Source organism: Aythya ferina, assembly GCF_964211825.1.
Source record: "Aythya ferina genome assembly, chromosome: 9".
Lineage (NCBI taxonomy): Eukaryota > Metazoa > Chordata > Aves > Anseriformes > Anatidae > Aythya > Aythya ferina.
Window position 1 is genome coordinate 2,457,797 of NC_140305.1, and position 17,750 is coordinate 2,475,546.

A 17,750-nucleotide genomic window follows, 5' to 3' on the forward strand; every position below is an offset into this window, starting at 1 on the left:
GGAAAAGTTAAAAGAGCAGAACTTTCCCTACAGTTTAAGTCCTGCTTGGAGGAGGACAGTCAAATGGCTCTTGCATATCTTTCATATCAGAAGTGAGTTGTTTACAGCTTTTGAAATGCTTTGGATTTCATATGAATATTTCCCAATTTATGACCATTAAAAACTATGAGAAGGCAGCTTTCAGACTGTTACTGTCAACCTGCATGGAAACACTGCACTAATAGTAAAACAACTTCCTTGTAATCAGTGTGGCCTTAAAGTACGTGTCCAAGCTTCATAAAGAACATAATGCTGATGTCAATGAGAATTTTGCCAGATTAAGAAAAGAAGAATTTGGCCCTTTCTCTGTGACTTCTGACAGCACTGCATACTTTTGTGTTGTTATGATTTTTTAATTAAATGTGTTGTTCTTCAGTACACAATAGAACTTGAAAGCATCTAAATATGAAGCAAAGTTTGTAAAGGAGTCTGGAAGGACTTGGTGACTGAGGGGAGAAAATTAAAAATTCCACTGATAGTGAGCCTTGCTAGATAAGCAAGTTCATGTATTTCTTAAAGGGGTGGGTTTTTTTGAATAGCTGGCCTTTTTGCTACAGTCAATAAATATCATGAGAAGGAGAAATATGATATTAAGCAGGTCTGATTCTAAACTTATGGCTCCAGTGGGAGCAGACTAAACACCATTTATAGCATATCCCAATAGAAACATTCCATTTGCTATAGCAGTGCTTACTGCAACTGAATTCTCCTAGCAGAAAACAGCATTTTCACGATCGAGTTCCAATATCAGCAGGGAATTAATTATTACATTATATTTGTAGAATGGGGGGGGGGGGGGGGGGGGGCGGGAGAGGGCAGGATTGCTCCTTCATTTCTGTTACTCCTTGGCAAACAAGATGACAGAGCTGGTAATCTGGTCAAATTTTAACTTGTAGCCATGTGTCTGAAATAAGGGATTTACTGGAGAGGACCAGACCAGTTCTCTTAGGAAGTTGCTGCATTTATACAAAAGTACACCTTCATATAAAAGAACAGGAGTTTATGAAATACTCTGAAAGGAATCAAGACAAGGTGAATCTTGTGTGCAATTTCCACCAACTGCAATACCAATCTGACCTTACTATGGGTACTTACATCCAAACACAGGTCTTTTTACCCCAGAGATGAATCAATAAATTTTAAGTCAGATCAAGAATATTACCTGCTAATAATGTGCAGGAAACCAAAGCAAAACTAGAAAGAGATGAAAAGTGCTGTACCTGTACAGTCATTTATACCAAGCCTGAAGCCTGTTCCAACTCAACAGGAGTCTCCCATTGATTTCAATGTGTTTTGGTTCAGTCCCTTATTTCAGATCTCCTGTGTTCCACCAGCTTAATGTAGTTACACCTCCTGGTAGCCTCTCTCCCCTGCTTCTTACAGGAACATTTAACAATTTGCTGTATGATAAAAATGGGGATGCACGAACCATGTTGTATATTGATCAAACATACAGACTGAGCAACTCCTACAAACACCGCAGCAGAAAACTAATCCAGCATAGAAAAATATTTTCCTTTTAGTTTTTAAAAATATCCCAAGCACCTTAAACAAACTAATCAGGCAATTGTAAGTGATCATGTTAGGTATATTCACTTCAGTGAAAGTCCTACTGCAAGTGGTAATGGTAAATAAAAATAAATAACTGAATTTACTTGGATGAAAAAACCTGACTGATACTAAAATTGCCAAACACTAATAACCTGCTTCACTCACCTGCATGAAAGATAATGATTTTGATTTAAACAGAGACACTTGCATTAGCTGTGTAATTGTATTGTAAACCCACTTCTTAAACCAAACATGCTAGTAATTAAAAGTGGAAGGGTTCAACAGCTTTCAGTAAAGCAAAAAGTCACAAGGCAAACTGGAATAATTAAACAGACATATTTATAAATATGAAAAAATATCTTAAGTGTTGTGACATGATATTTACAAATTACTGATTTATCAATAACATGATATTTACTGTGTTTCCTGATTTATATTGCAGAGTCGGTGGAAGTACGTTTCTAATTGGCACTTGCATTACCTACCAGGTGAATATTTTCTGAGTATTTTCGAGATAATAGTTCTTTTAGATAGTAAGTAAAAACTACACTTGCTCTGTTCAGATATTTTTCTGATGTACAGTACTTTAAAACCTAAAATTTCACTGTAACCACCCTTCATTACAATGCTTCATGCTGACTTCGGTGTAAATCCTCACCATTCAAGCATCAAGGAAAGATGAAATTTTAAATGAAAAATAATATGCATTTGCAGAAAAAAAAAAAAAAAAGTTTCAGAAATATTACATCTAGTCCAAGTTTATTTCTAACATTTGAGTTTCTTGATCTCTCTTGGCCTGCAACCTGCTAAGATATCTTATCAGGGTAGCTGTTCCTTTTTTTTTTTTTTTTTAATTTCTGTGAATTTTTAGCAAAATCTACTAGAAATAAAATGGAGGAAGAAATATAAAGCGGGATCTATGTGGGCTTTTCATCAATTTCTGAGGTGACCATTTTACATTCTGACTGTAAACTATTTACCAAAAAAAAAAAAAAAAAAAAAAAAAAAAGGCCCGAGAAGGAATTTGGAAGCTTACAGCATTCGGTTTTGTATTTTTTGAATAGAAGCAAAGTGTCTGGCACATCATTCATTTGCTTCTGGAAGGTGCAGATTTAAGGACATGTTCAGCTTTGCTCTAAGTTTAGAAAGTTTCAATATAAAAAGGAAGTATTCCCAAAGTCCCTGCCCTCTAGCTTCTCTTTTAGATAATGAAGATTCTGAAAGCATTGCTCGACACAGACCGACAGAGGAGGGAAAAAAAAAAAGAGGGTGGGGGGCAGGAAAAATGACAGAAAAGCATATGCTTTTGCATTTCTTCTGCGTTTATTCAGAATTATATCCATGTGTGTGAAACAGCTAGCTTCCCAGCAAATTAATGGTCTGATGATTCAGGGAAATGTCGAGCTAGGTTCTTAGTTGTAAAATGCATTTAAATGAAGAAAGGGGTGCACGGAGGTGAATCTAGTTTGGTAGGAAACACATTTTTCATAGATTAAGTATTAATTTAGAAACAATAAGCTCCTAATAAAATGCCAGCGTTACAGCAGTTTTATTAAAACACATCTTCAAATAAAGGATCGGATTCTCTCGGACTCAGCTGCAGACCGCTGAGGAACCTGAGCAGAGGCATCATTTATTAGCAGAGGCGACTCATTAGAGGGGGAGATTGCTGTCGGCTGGAACTCACTCCTGCTTCAGAGGGAAGTTTTGCCTAAGCAGCTCGGGATCAGCCCCTCCGCCGCTCCCCTTCCCCTTTCCGCCCCCGCTGCAGGGAGGGAATGGCTCTCACCTCTTCCAGCGGGGAAAAAAGTACTTTAGCCTGCACTTGGAAAACGCTCCGTTGTCTCTAAAAAAGCAATACCCTGGTAAGCCTGCGTGAGCAGAGCAGCAGTGTCCGCAGATGCTCAACAAATGATCGGTTAAAGCCCGAAACTCGGTTTCTTTTTTTTTTTTTTTTTTTTTTTTCCCTCTTACAGCAACTTCTGGGGATCAAGCCCTCTCCAGAGTTTACCATGCCTCCTTGTCATGTGAGTAACGTCCTGCCCAACTTTACACCACCAGCTCCGCCAAACTCCCTGCCCCGGCATCCCGGGGGCCCGCGGAGCCGAGCCCTGCTCCCGGACCCGCGCAGGCGGAGGAGCCGCGGAGCGCCCCCGCCTCCCCTCTCCCTGCGGCCGCGCAGCTCCGGCCCCGCCACCCCTGCGCGCCCGCGGACCCTTGAGCGGCGCGGGGATACCGGGGGTGTGGGGCGTCGGGGTACGGTCGTCGGGCCGCGTTCCCGGGGGCGCGCCTTGAACTTGGCGGTGCCCTCCCGCCCCGAGCCCCTCCAGCGGCCTCTCGCCGCCGCCTCGGCTGCGGAGCAGCCCCCGGCTGGCTCCTTGCGGGGGGAGCCGGCCACCGAGTCTCGGTTCGCCCGGAGAACTAAAGGGGCTAATGGATCCGGTCCTCGTTTGCGAGAGGTCTCCTGCTAAATTATGTCAGCCAAAGGTCAGCCGGACTCTGCGGTCCTCTTCATTTTCTTAATTAAAAAAAAAAAAAAAAAGAGGAGGAGGGTGATGAGGGAGGGCGGGGGAGAGAAACCAGCAAGTTATTCAAATTCAACCTCATCTGAATAATCGTGAATTTGATCCAGTTAGAGTTGCAGACTATACATTAAAAATAAATGTCCAGGAGGCATTCATTGTAGTTGATTCTTTATTTTTTTTTTTTAATATAGAGGTTCTGAAAATACAACATCTCTCCAACTCCTCCCCTCAAAGATGGAGTGAATTTTCAGGTATTGCACAAACCTCGCGGAGTGGTATCAGTGTGTCTGCAACACTTACGCTGAATGCACGAACCCCCAATCGTAACTGTATGTTCACAAAACACATATGGCAGCAGCATTCTCTGTATAGTTTGTTATGGTCTGGTGTGTAATGTAAATATAAAGATCAGACCCAAAACACAGGCTCATTCTCCCAATAACAATTAAAAAAAAAAAAAAAAAGGTTGCTTTGCGAACTTAAAAAGAATGACTTTTATGCCATGCTACTGTCTGAGCCAGCAATGATTATTTGGTCTGTTTGCTCCCATTCAGAGTTAATACACAACAGTTTTATTCCGTGCTGCTTGACGTGAAACCACTGTGGTTGGGCAATTCTGTTCCAAACAAATACAACTTCTACACCCATCCCTGGGACAGCGAGCCGAGAGCTGAGCGAGTTTTGCAATGGAGAAAAGCATCACTTACCACGGCGGGGATCTAGATCTCGGCAAATGCTGCCAGTAGGTCTGAGAAGTGAAAAACTGGAAGGGAAGTGCAAAAGGCAGAAAGTTGGAAAGGGGATTTGTGTGTGTGCGTGTGTGTGTGTGTGTAAGCCAGAGGGAAATGCGAGCACAGCGCTCCCTGCTCTCCCTGGTCGCCGCCAAAACAAAGATCCAGGAGTTAAGGGAGCAAAGCTGTGCCAGATCTATGCATACAGCTCCTCAGGGCCAAACCTCAGCTTCTCACTCACTCCAGCTAGCGACAAGGGTTAATGCTCCAGAGGGACAGGCTAGCCGGCTCCTGCCACCATTGGCTAGGACAGAAAGCAGGTTTAAGGTAAATTCACTGGTGCTTTGGAAGTTACAACGGGATAAATTTAATTTGGATTATTAATAATAAAAACAACAACAACAATGGGAATAGAGCCCATCTTGGTCCAGTTGGCTAAAAAGTACCGGCGCTGCCTCCTCCCCTGCCTCGGCACCAAACGCTCCCGTTCTGTCCAGACAGCAGCCCTGCACCCGCCCGAGACCCGGGGGAACCTGGGGAGCTCTGGAAATACAAAATCGGGACGAATTCGGGAAGAGGGACGGGGGGGTTGTGGAGGGAGCGTCGCAGCCACGAGCACTGAGTGCAAAGGTTCAGCCTGGCACTTCGAGGAGATCAACAGTTTTCTGGGGAGTTAAAGGATGGATGGGTTCCCATGTGGCTCAGGTGTGTGCCACTGTCTCCTTGAACGCCCTTCGCGGCCCCTGCAGATACCGGGGAGCTTCCTTCTTGGCCAAAGGGGAGAAAATGGAAGAAAGAAAAAGGCTTAGAGAGAAAGAGAGAGAGAGAGAGAAAGAGAAAGGAAGGAAGAGAGAGAGAGAGAGAGAGAGAAGAACAAATCGTGTCTCTATGCGTTCATACGCATCTGTGTAAAGGTTGGAGTAAGCGGTGGCCGCAGTGCTAGCCCGAAGCAAGCTTCCACTTGGGGGAACTGAGGTCAGGAAGCGCCTTCTTTGAAATGAGCAGGCGACATGACGGACTTCGGCTTTCTTGTCCTCTTGTAGTTGGCTGGGGCAAGCGGCGAGCCTCGGCCGGCAGGCAGGGGGGCAGAGGCGCTCCAGGTGTTGCTCCGAGACGCTCGCCGGGCACCCACCGTCGGGCGCGCAGTTTCAGGCGGGCTGCGTGGCCGCGGCCGTGCCCAGGTGCCCCCTATGCCCGGCTCTGGGGGGACAAAGCAAAACCCACCTCGTTAGCAGGACTGAGAATCACATTTCTGATAACACGGGATGTAATTTCGCCACCGTACAAAGGGTTTTACAATCACTTTGCGCCGCCGAACAATGACTGCTGGGAATTATTACTATTTGTTTAAAAAAACCCGCAGCCTGCAAACGGAATAAACGCCAAGCCCGTGTGTTTGTTACTCGGATCTATCATGTGATGTCGATATATCAGCAATAAAATATGATGGGCCGGACGGGATAATGAGATATTACCAAGAGGAAAGAGACAAAAAGGAATCCATCACAATAACCTCTCTCCCTTCCCACGAGCCCCTACTTTTCTGGCGAACGCGCCACTTAGGGTTTCCCACGGAAGGCAGCAGCTCGGCCCGCGGCCACCGGAGCGCAGAGCTGCCGGGGGGGTGAGGGCGGTGGTCTCCTTAAAGTGTCCCTCAAATTACGGGGGTCGCCCTCACCCTGCGTGCCTGGGAGGGGAAAGAAGGGGTGAGCGCCTTCCTGGGCACCCCAGTGCGGGCAGGGGGAGGAGAGAGCAGGGCAGGAGCAGCTCCAGCCGGGCCGGAATGCGCAGCAGTGCGGCGGCTCCGCTCCCTTGCGCGGGCGCGATTACCTTCCGCGGGCAGCGCTGCTGCGGGGAGGGTCATAAATATTCAACAGCACGTGGAGCCTGGCCGCGGGGCCGCGCATGCGTCTCCGGGCTTGCCGCCGGGGTGCGCGCACACCCCGCCATTGCGCGCACATGCACAGCCCCCGCACACGGCCGCGATTTCTAGGAACCGGCCCCGGCCTCGGCCCCGATCCCGCAGCCGGCCTCTGCCCCCAGGACTCCTCCGAAAGGGGCAGTCTCAAACACGTGTCCGGGCACTTTGGGGAGGGAGGGTCTGGCTGATGTCTTTATTATTATTATTATTATTATTATTACTACTACTACTACTATTTTTTGTTCTTCAGCCTTCTGCTATGTTCTTCATGGGATTTGGGAAGGGAGAATGATAGGAAAGCATCTGGTAGTCCTGACCCAGGCCAAAAGCCAACTTCCCGATTTCTTTGAGGAAAGCCCTGCTCACGGGTGGCGAACGGGGAAGAGTGGACGTGGGCTTGAGTGAGCATCACTGCTTGTGTGTTCTGCCTGGCTCCAGCTACCCCAGACAGCTAATGCTGTGTTTCAGTCCCAAGATGTAAACACATGCACGATCACACATGCACACACGGAGCATTTTTTTAATAGCAGTTTCATAGAGAGGTAGTATGATCGTATATATCTAAAACGTAATTAATTTGATTTATTATACTTGAAAAATCCTGTCTGCATTACGGGCGTCATCTGGAAACTTCATGCTATTTTATACTATCGTTCTAAAGCCGAAATAAATGTTGCGAATTGATGACAGCTTCCAGCTGCATGATAAAAATAGCCCTTTCACTTCACAGGATCGTGTTTCTTGTTATCGAAGATGAACCAAACCTGACCCATAGAGGTTAGCAGCGAAAAAAATACATATTTTGGTATAAAATAAAAACCTTGGCTATATTTAAGATACAATGAACCCTAAATCACAGCCTGGTTGTGCTGAACCCACCTTAATACGCCCAGCAAGTGTAAGAAATCTATCCTGCGCCTAGCTCAAAATAAGAATCTCGATTATTAATCTCCCCGGATGGGTTTGGAGAATATGCCCATTTTGTTAGGAACACGATCCATTACACATAGACGTTCGCCTGAAATAATAGAACCTTCCCTTGAAGCCTTCAAAACTACACCTCCGCGTAAACACACGAACCCGTGTCTTTCTAGAAACACCGCCGTTTCCCTCGGTACAAATGCAGAGAGGTGACCAGCGGTGCCTATTTCTTGAGGTATATTTGTAATCCAAGCAGGACCGCGAACGGTGGTCCCGGGGAGCGGGTGTGCATCTGCAGCACTGCCCGCGTGTCCTGTGGGTTGTGCCAAAAGCAGACTGTGCATCGCCCGTGGGTCGTGCCCACAGCACACTGGGCATCACCCGTGGGTCGTGCCCGCACCGTGTGCCTGACTGGGGGCTGCGCCGTGCCGCGGAGCTGGACGCTGCGGGGCCTGTCTGTGGACCGCCCGCTCTCTCCCGCTCCTCGGCCCGGGCCTCCCGGTGCCGCCCGGCCTCTCGCCGGCAGCAACCCCCCTCTTGGGGGAGAATGGCCCCGTTTGGACAAAATCGCAAGGGTTTCCCACGGAAACGCCGCGCTCGGGGCGCCGCGCCGCGGGAACCGCTGGCTGATTTGGAGCTGCGCAGCGTGCACGTGTGCACGGGTGCAGAGCCGCGGTGCGGGTGTGAGCGGTGTGCCCGTGTGTGCACACGCACATGGACGTTTTGTAACCGTGCCACGTAACACGTCCAATAAAACGGAGTGCCCCCGTCCGTGGGAAGAGCGCTCGCAAAATCTTTTTTTCCTTCAGAGCTCTAGCGGTAAAACGCACACCGACTCTTCCAGCCAGCAGGTCACTCGAAATACTCTGCCTCATACCAGCAGCATGAACCGGAGGGGGGTCTTTCAGTCCCCTCCTGCCTGCTGGAAGAGGGCTCCGCTCCGGGGCTCCGGCTCCGCGCCGGGGCTGCAGCCGAGCGGGGCGCGCTCCGGGCTCCCTGCGCTCCAGGAGGCCCTGGGCCGAGGCCGTGCTCGCAGTTTGCACCTCTCCCGACTTGCTCGCGAAGGACCAAGAGCCCTGGGAAAACTTACAAAGTCGAAGCCGCACGGCCAGGAAAGCAGTAAATAAAAGTCCCAGCGTTTCGTGCGGCAGTCCAGGGGCTGCCACTTCCTTACAGCTAAAAAAAAATAAAAATAAAGGGAAATAAGCAGTCGAGGCCAGCGCAAAGCGTGGGTCCCCACTTCACACAGGGTCTGCTTTAAAGAAGCTAACTTTGTGTTATGAATGCCGGGCTCGCCTTTTGAAAAATTCAAGTGATCATTCACAAGCCATTAAAGCGACCTGAAAGGCGACTCTTTCGGGGGGGGGGGGGGGGGGGGGGGGGGAATGGAAGCGCCCGATCCTTGTTTTGCATTTAACCTTCGGCGGGCGAACGGCGCAAGCACGGCCAGGGGCTGCCGTGCGCGCTCCTCGGGCACCTCACCCGAGTGGGGACAAGGCAAACACACTCCAAGCACCCCAAACAAAGCCTCCTGCTCCCTTCCGGGAGTTTCTGCTGCGCTGCTCTGCCTCGATCCGGGAGCTCCCCTCGGCGCCGGGAGCTTCCACGGGTGCGGGAGCCTCCGCACGTCGGGCCTCGGCAGTCTGCGCGGAGAGGGGCCGGCTGCCGGCACGGCCTGCCGCGGGGAGAGCTCTCCTGCCTCTAAAGCCACCGAGCCACGGAGGAGGAGAGCACCCCGACATCATCTCAAGAGCCAGGCTTTAAAGGCAGAAATGAAATAAAGAAGCCCTTCGAGGCTGGAGAGCTGGGGATTATGTATCTCCCCGCAAGCCTTCGCGAGGAAATCCGCACAGGGTGAGTGAACTGCTGAAGGAAAGTTGGCTCTGGCGAGCGAAGTAGTGCAGAAACAGACGCCAGGCGCCTCGCAACCTCTCTGCCTGCAAAATACCCCTCTCTCTGCCGGGGATTTCAAAGCACTGCTCCACTCTCCAGAGCCAAGCGTGCAGCACAAGCCTGGCGTGGACTCGAATTCTGCATCAGCAACTGCAGCCCCAGCGATCCTCGGTAATTCAGAACATATATGGGACGGCGAGCAACCATCATTGCCCCCTCCGACCGTCCCCCCACCTAAAAAAAAAAAAAAAAAAAAAAAAAAAAAAAAAACAGCAGCAGCAAAAACAGTAAAAGGCTCCTTCATGCTGTAGGACGCTCAAGCAAACCTCAGACCAAAAGTTTAAAAGAATGCTCATTACCCAAGTGCTCAGATACACACAAGTACAAATCTGTGCTAAGCGACCACTAGGGACCCTACACAAGTTCAAAGAAACCTGCAAAACGCATCTTTAAAATACATCGCCCACACCACGTCTCTCCTGGTTTATTTTACAGTGGGATGGTTCTCACTATCCCTAAGATTTTTTTTTATTATTATTATTTTTTAGCAAAACTCAGGTCATTTTTCAAGAACTTCTACCTGGTCTCGCAGGAGGGACTTTTTACCCGAGAGCTTTGCAAAGAGCAACGTTTTCGGCGCGTTAGACAATTTTTCCTGCCCTTTTTAAACCCACTGGCTTACATTTCCTCGAGCACCAGCACTTTCTGCCTAGGTCCCACCGGTCTCGAACTTTTCCTGTCTCGCCAAACCCTGCAAGGTGGCGCTCTTTTCATTGAAAACTGATGTTGGGCTTATAATAATATTTTGCAGAAAGTAAAGTTAAACCGAAGCCTTCCCCCGGGTGCTGCAAAGAGCAGACGGCGATGCCGAGGGGACAGCAGAAGGGCTCGTCCCAGCAGCACTAAGTTTTTTTTTGTTTGTTTTGTTTTTTTGTTTTTTTTTTGGGGGGGGGGCGGCGGAGGGGGGCTTTGGGGCGGCGAAAAATCGCCAAGGGACGGCCGAAAATGTTCCAGACGAAGCAAAATACTTGCATGATTTTGCTGTAAGACAGCCGGGCTACACTCTGTCTGGTTTACAGACAGAGCTAGGAAGCGGCTGCATGAATATGAACACAGCCCCGCTTCCTCCGCCACCCCCTCCCCCTCACTAGCGGTTAATATGCCTATTGACTCGCTGTACACATAATATTTCTTTAAAGAAGCTGTTAAAGTGTCATCTTGGTCTACTGGAAGGTCAGTCCGTGCAATTCACTCTATGACATATCACAAGCACTCGCAGCTTTAGCCAACCTCATGATTTGTGTTGTCTGTTGATATGTTGTCTGCTTAATGGGGCGATCATGCAAGCTACAACCAGGAACAAAGCCCAACAGTTCCAACAACCGTAGCTAAGTTAGTGGAAGCAGTACAGCTTGCAAATCTATCAAACTAAACTGCAAGAAAGACAATCTGATTTAGAGAAAAGGCGTTCTGCTACAGTCATTAAGCACAAGTAATTTAGATTTTTTATATTGTCTTCTCATTTACAAATTTACTGTATCAACGCCAGCCAATGGAACGAATTTCTTAAGTAAATGAGAAATAAATAAAAGAGATAGAACGATAATCAAATTACATAAAATAATTCTTATCCCCTACATTTATTTTTTAGAAAGCTATTAACACTGGCAAGATTATAGTAATAATAATAACATAACATAAGAAGTAATTGATTTAAATTAACATCACGTTTTAAGGAATATCAGCAAAAGAAAGAAAAAAATAATAAAAATAAAAGGAAAAAAATATATACCCAAAAACAACAACGGCCTTCGTGAAACAGTGCTGTACTTTTTGGAGTAAAGGGCTCAGGGAAAGTCATGAATCCACTGCCTGAGAATTAGTTATGGTCATAAATGCTTTAAATTAAAATAGCAACCAAAATCTCCTCTGTTTTAAATCTCCTAATATATGTTAGCCGAATTAATTTAATTTAGAGACCCGATCTATGCAGATTCATGGGCAGTGCATGGAGTGGAGTGAAGCACTTCTCGTGTAACAATTCCCCACATTAATATTTATGTAGCATATGCAATCTATTTCTGTTATTTTTATGGTTGTTATTCTATGTCTGCAAAGGTCATTTAAATTATACTGCGGCCGAAAATTTGTTTCATAAATTTTGATATAAATACTAATTACACACTATAGTAATGCCAGCAGGGATCCTTTCATTTATCACATTTATATCACCTTCGCTGTTTTAGTGATGACATAATGGAAAGCAGTGAAAAAGTGGGACAGTTTTATTCTAATATCCTAAAGCTAGTTGGAGTTGCAGCAGGTTGACTGAGCGAATAAGAATTCCTACCACAAATCATGGGATTTAAGAATCTTTAATAAGGTACGAAATGTTACCAAACAGTTCTGTAAACTAAATTTTACATACCAATTCTTCTAGCCATAAATATTGAATATCTTGTAACATGTATAACCGGACCTTTACATGCGGATAAATATGGAAATTAGGATTTATATACATTATGTTCTTGTATTTGCCAAAAGCAACGGACAGATATAGTTTATATCTTTTTTTTTTTTTTTTTTTTTAATATCATTTTACATAAACAAATGTAACAGTTTGACACGCAGATCCAGGATTTCACTATACGAATTTCTTGACAGGACGTGTAACAACATTTTACTGCACTACTTAGACTGGACTTTGGGACGAAATGTTGCACTTTATACAAAAAAGCACATTAATATCAATAATATTCTGTTAGAGCGACGTTTAGACTGTAATAATACAAAGTAATTCACATTTTGGTACACATTTACTAGAACATTCTTGCCATTCAGTACAAATAGTTGAATTTCTACCTTTTCCCTCGGCCCCCCCCACCTCCGCCCCACCCGCCGCCGCTCCCGCCCGCCCTCCCCTCCCCCCACATATATGCAAAGACCACAACTCCACACATCCCCGTAGTCAACTGGCGATATAACTATGTACAAAATCAAACAGTACATTTCTGTTTTCTTTTTTTATGGGTTTTGTTTCCTTTTTTTTTTTTTTTTTTTTTTTTTCCGAAGCTAATAATTCTGTATGTACAAGGGGACGGGGAAGGCCGCTGCCCGAGCAGACATGCAGTTGGAGAGCTCTAATCAGTGGTTTCCAGTAAAGCCTTAAACGGTTGGCATTTGCCCTGGTAACCTTGTCTTCTTTAGGCATTCTACTAACCCCTTTCGCCTACCAAGCCTCAGAGCACAGCGGAACAGTCCGAAAGTGGGGGAAAAAAAAAAAAAAAAAAAAAAAAAAAAAAGGAAAGAAAAAATAAAGACAAAAGACAATTAAAAAAAAAAAAAGGAAAACAAACAAACAAACAAAAAGAGTCTTTATTTTACTCAGTCCTGGGTCTACTGGCAGCATTTTATTTTTGTTTGCCTTTTAAAAAAAAAAAAATCTGATTTCAAAGTGTTCATTATTTTTGGAGTCTTTTAAATAGAGTACTGGTTTGCTCGCTTGGGGCTTTTTTTGTTTTGTTTTGTTTTGTTTCGGTTAGAGATTTCTTACTTTTTCGCTTTAGCGTTTTAAACGTACCATTCGTTAAAATTTGATGTAAGCGTGCTGTGGCTGGACGTGTGGTGGACTGCGGACGAGGAAGGGGATAAGGAACTGGTGGTCTGGTTTTCTGTGGATGGCGACACGATGGTTGGAGGGGTGGAGGACTCGTAGCCTGAGCTGGCGGCGGGAGAAGGCTGGGACCCCTGCGAGGACGATTCATGGACCTGCAAAAGGAAAAAAAAAAAAAAAAAAATTAAAAATAATAAATAAATAAATAAATAAAATCGGGCAGAAATCAGGAGCGGAGGCTGCCCGAGGCCCCGGCGGCAGTGGCTGTGCGCCCAGCAACGGCTCCGGGGCCCAGGCACCCCTTCGGGGGCTCCTCGGGGGCTCCCCCCGGCCTCACGGGCAGCTCTCGGGGGAGTTTCGCGCATCTCCCTCCTCCCTCCCCACGAAAGACGCTGCCCCAAGAGCTGGGGGCTACAAGGCCCGGCCTAGCCTTGAGCTATCGGGCGGGGCTCCAGGCCGGGTCCCCCCCCCCCGCCGTCGGCCGGGCTCCGGGGCCGCGCTGTGCCTCCAGGGCCCGGCAGCTCCCGGTGCCCCCGGCGGCCGTGCCCACTGCCCGCCGCCCCCGCCAGGCCCGAAGGGGTTCCGAGCCCCTGCGGGGCCAGAGCACCGCACGTTTCCACGCAGCGCCCTCCCTCCATTTACCTTCATGTGCTTTCTGAGGGAGCTGGGGTGCGTGTAGGACTTGTCACACATTTTGCAGAGATAGGGCTTGTCGGAAGTGTGCACATGCATGTGCTTTTTGCGGTCGCTGCTGTTTGCAAAGCGCCTGTCACAGCCCTCAAATTCACACTTAAATGGTTTTTCACCTATTGCAGAGGGAAGGGGAGGGGAGGAGGGGGAAAACGGATCTGATTAAGCAGGGCCGGCCGGCTCCCTCATTGTCCCCATCGCCCCGCCGGACGGGAGCCCAGGGCTCCATTTCAAACACTTGCAACTTTCTAAGTTCAACAAGGCTCGGAGCTCAAAACCCTTCCTCTCTTCCCTGTCCCATCCGCGCTCCTGACCCCTCTCAGCGCCCTTTCCGCAGGGGCGGGGACCTGGAGGGGGCAAACAACTTTTCCTCTCTCTCTCTGGCCGGAGGGGCGAGTTTCATTCGCAGCCCCAAGTCCCGGGCACGTCTGCCTCCTTGCAAGGCTCGCAGAGCAGGCATGCTGGCATTTCCACACCATCCTCAGCGTCTAGTTTCCGTTTTTATAGCCCATTCTCGTGATATTTTACGCTCCCACCCACCCTAGCCCACTCCTCCCTATTTTCTCTCAATTTCGAAAATTATCCGGCCGGGGAATACAATGCAAGTGCAGCCCCACAAACCCTCAGCGAACCCACTCGGGAAAGCGATGCTGGCTTTCGGCGCTCGGGGGTGGGAGCGGGGCTCTGCGAGCCGAGGGCAGCGTCGCCACCTCCCGCGGCTGGGAAAAGTTCGCCGGGATCCCGCCGCCCGCCGCCCGCCTCCCGCAAAACAATGCCACGCTACAGCGCTGGCCTCGGTGTATTTCCAATCGTCCTCGGAATTAAATATTTATCAGCTCCCCGGATCGCAGAGGGGAGACGGATAAGCTGCCTGGAATATTTTTGCACGATTTCTCATCGCGCCCTGGTCCAAACCGCCGAAGAACTATTAATTAAAACATATAAATTTACCAGGACAGGTCGCTGCGATTTTTTTTCTTTTTCCCCTGCCCTCCCGATCCCACCAGCAAATCGCCTTTCTAACCCTCCGCCTTGTCAGGGATAATTCGCTTTTTGTTGCTGTTGCCGGCGTGGCTGTGACCAAGTTCGCTTCGCGGCGAAGTCTGCCTCTCCGGGAAAAACCCGGAGTGTCCCCGGAGCACCCCTAGCCCCGACCCGCAGCAAAGCAGCGCCCCGGCCCCTCCAGCCCGGCCCCGCGTCCCGCTCCGGCCCCGGCACTCGGCGCTTCCACTCGCAGGCAGAAAAGCTACAGAGAAGATTACCGTACCTGTATGAGTTCTTTTGTGTATTTTGAGATTCTCTGATCTGGCAAACACTTTGCCACAGCCTGGGAAAGGGCAGGGGAAAGGTTTTTCACCTGTGTGGACTCTGATGTGATTTACAAGTTTGTATTTGGCCTTGAAAGGCTTCCCTTCTCTTGGACACTCTTCCCAGAAACATATGTGATTGGACTGCTCGGGTCCTCCAACGTGCTCCACGGTGACATGAGTCACCAGCTCGTGCATCGTGCTGAAAGTTTTGTTGCAGGACTTTTTAGGGTTTGACAATTGCTCGGGTTCAATCCACTTACAGATGAGTTCCTGTTTGATGGGCTGCCTCATGTAACGAAAGAAGGCCCCTGCTCCGTGGTGGGCTGCCATGTTCATGTTCATGTGGCCGTAGCCGTGCAGCTGGGTCGAGGCATAGTGCTCGGAGCGGGGGCTGGTGACCTGGCCGTACTGGTCGGGTCTGCCGTACATGTCTCCGGAGAAGCCCAGGCGCATCTGCCCGTTCACCACGTTGGGCGAAGCGTGGCTGGCGGCTTGCTCGTGCAGCCCGGGGAAAAGTATATGTCCCGCGGCATCGCTGTGTCCGTGGGGGCCGGCGAAGCTGCCGGCGGCGGAGGCGAAGAGGCTGTGCTGGGCGCTGGCGGCCGCCGCCTCCCCGAAGCCGCGGTTGCGGAACAGAAAGTCCCGGGTGGAGTTGAACGCTGCGCTGGAGTAGGAGCTGACGTGGGTCGGGTGGTGGTGGTGCCCCAGGGCCGCCGCCGCCGCGTAGCCGGGAGCCTGCGAGGTGAAGGCGGTTTGGCCGGCCGAGGCCAGCTCGTGGGTGCTGGGGTTGATTTTGAAGGCGCCCATGCCGTCGGCGAAGGGGTTGATCCCCAGCCCCACTTCTCTGTCCGTGACATCGGCCGTGGAGTGGTGGCGAGACGATCCGAAGGTAGTGACTCCTATGGCGGGATACTGCGGTCCAGCATCCAGAAGCATCTTCCCAGCGTTGATGCAGCAACCAAAAAAAAAGCACGCGCGCACACACACAACGCGGAGAGAAGCAGCAGCAGCAGCAGCGGCGAAAACACCCTCTTTGGAAAGTCAGCGACGATCACCACCAAAGCAACCACATCAAAAACACCCCCTTCGGCATCAGCGAAGGGGGAAAAAAAGGGGGGGGGGGGAGAAGGGGAAAAAAAAAAAAATCAGAGGCTGGTGGGAAAGGAGGAAAGAGATCTTCGTAGTAGCAAATAATAAAAATGTGCCCCCAAAAATATTCCCTGTCTCTGCTTTGACTTTTCAGGGAGGTTTAAGTGGGGAGGGGGGGTCGGGTGGGCTCAAAAATAAACTGGCCGCAAATAACAATAACGGAGAGAAATCAACGCGGGCAGGAAAAAAAAAAAAAAAAAAAAAAAAAAAAAAAAAAAACTTCCTTCAGTGATTTTTTTGGCTATAGGAATGCTGCGAAGTGGCTGAGAGATTGTTTCTCTCTCCTCTTCGAGCTTCCCCACACTCTCCCCGATTTTTTTCTTTTGGGGGCCTTTTTTTTTTTCTCACTCTGAAAAAAAAAAAAAAAAAAAAAAAAAAGGCGCAAATCATGCACAATATTGTCTTTTGCGGTTTATCTTCCTGGGGAGAAACTTTCACCTCCTCAGCCGGGCGGTGAACGCGAGACTGATAGCGGCAATCATTCCTGCAGATAAATGAATTGAAAAGACGACACCGGCCCCCCCCCCTTGATGAATGGGAGCCGGGGGCGGGGCGACGTGCGGGGCTACGTGGCCGCTCATTGGCCGCCGCCGGCTCCCCCTTCCTCGCGTAACTCCCCCCGGCCCCGCCAACGAGGGGCGCGCACGGCCGCCTCCCGCCGCCCATTGGCCCCCGCGCCTCATCAATCGCAGGTATTGTGAGCGCCCTGACAGCCCCGGGGACGAGCAGGGCTTCCAGGAGTAGCAACTTTAAAAAAAAAAAAAAAACTTTTTTCTTTTTTTTTTTTTTACGAAAATATTTGCAACGCATCTTTTTGTGTGTATATGTGCAAGGCAAAAAAAAAAAAAAATCTTCTATCGTTGTCCCGGTTCCTCTCCATCCCCGTCCCTCTGTCCCTGGTAGTGGTGGTGAAGGGGATGTCGCGGCTGGGCAGGATTTCTAAGATCGCTGAGCAACTTTGTAGGCTTTGAAAAGGGGAGTCCTGTCGTGGCTCGCTCCTTTTGATGTTGTTGTTTTCCTCTTGCTTAAAACTGCAGCTCTCCAAGAGTTGGGTGCACTTGATTTGATTTTTAAACGCCAGGCGTGATTTCTCGGGGTAGCTGACTCTGTCCTTCCATCAGTTTTCTGAAATAAATCTTGTTTTCTGCACCCATCAAAACGCAGGTGGGTGAGAACTCTTAACTTTCTACTTTTGTTGTTGTTGTTTCGCCTCTTTTTTTGTTATTTTCTTTCTCCTTTCTCCCTCGTTCTGCCTTTCTCTCGCTCTCTCTTTTTACGGGAACTTTTTCATTCAGGTAAAACTGTAAATTTTCCAAACCTACATTGTGTCTCTTCCTGTTGCATGAAAGTCCCAGATAGTTTTTTATTATTATTATTATTTATTTTTTTATTTAAAATATATATATA

The 17,750-nt window shown here is 48.5% G+C and overlaps 1 protein-coding gene and 1 long non-coding RNA gene across 2 annotated transcripts; one reads left to right on the forward strand and one right to left on the reverse strand.

Annotated features, from left to right (window-relative positions):
• The first annotated feature begins 3,210 nt into the window (after positions 1-3,210).
• On the forward strand, positions 3,211-5,254 carry LOC311441285. Its single transcript, XR_014695872.1, has 4 exons — positions 3,211-3,455; positions 3,567-3,617; positions 4,307-4,366; positions 4,670-5,254. It is a non-coding gene; the product is annotated as an uncharacterized lncRNA (long non-coding RNA).
• A 7,680-nt stretch (positions 5,255-12,934) lies between these two features.
• On the reverse strand, positions 12,935-16,461 carry ZIC1 (Zic family member 1). The gene is made up of 3 exons (XM_084530322.1): positions 15,152-16,461; positions 13,837-14,000; positions 12,935-13,349 (listed from the first exon to the last, which is right to left on the reverse strand). Exons 1-3 carry the CDS (start codon positions 16,128-16,130, stop codon positions 13,152-13,154), a joined length of 1,341 nt encoding a protein of 446 aa, XP_084386448.1. The 5' UTR covers positions 16,131-16,461; the 3' UTR covers positions 12,935-13,151.
• Between the last annotated feature and the right edge of the window lie 1,289 nt (positions 16,462-17,750).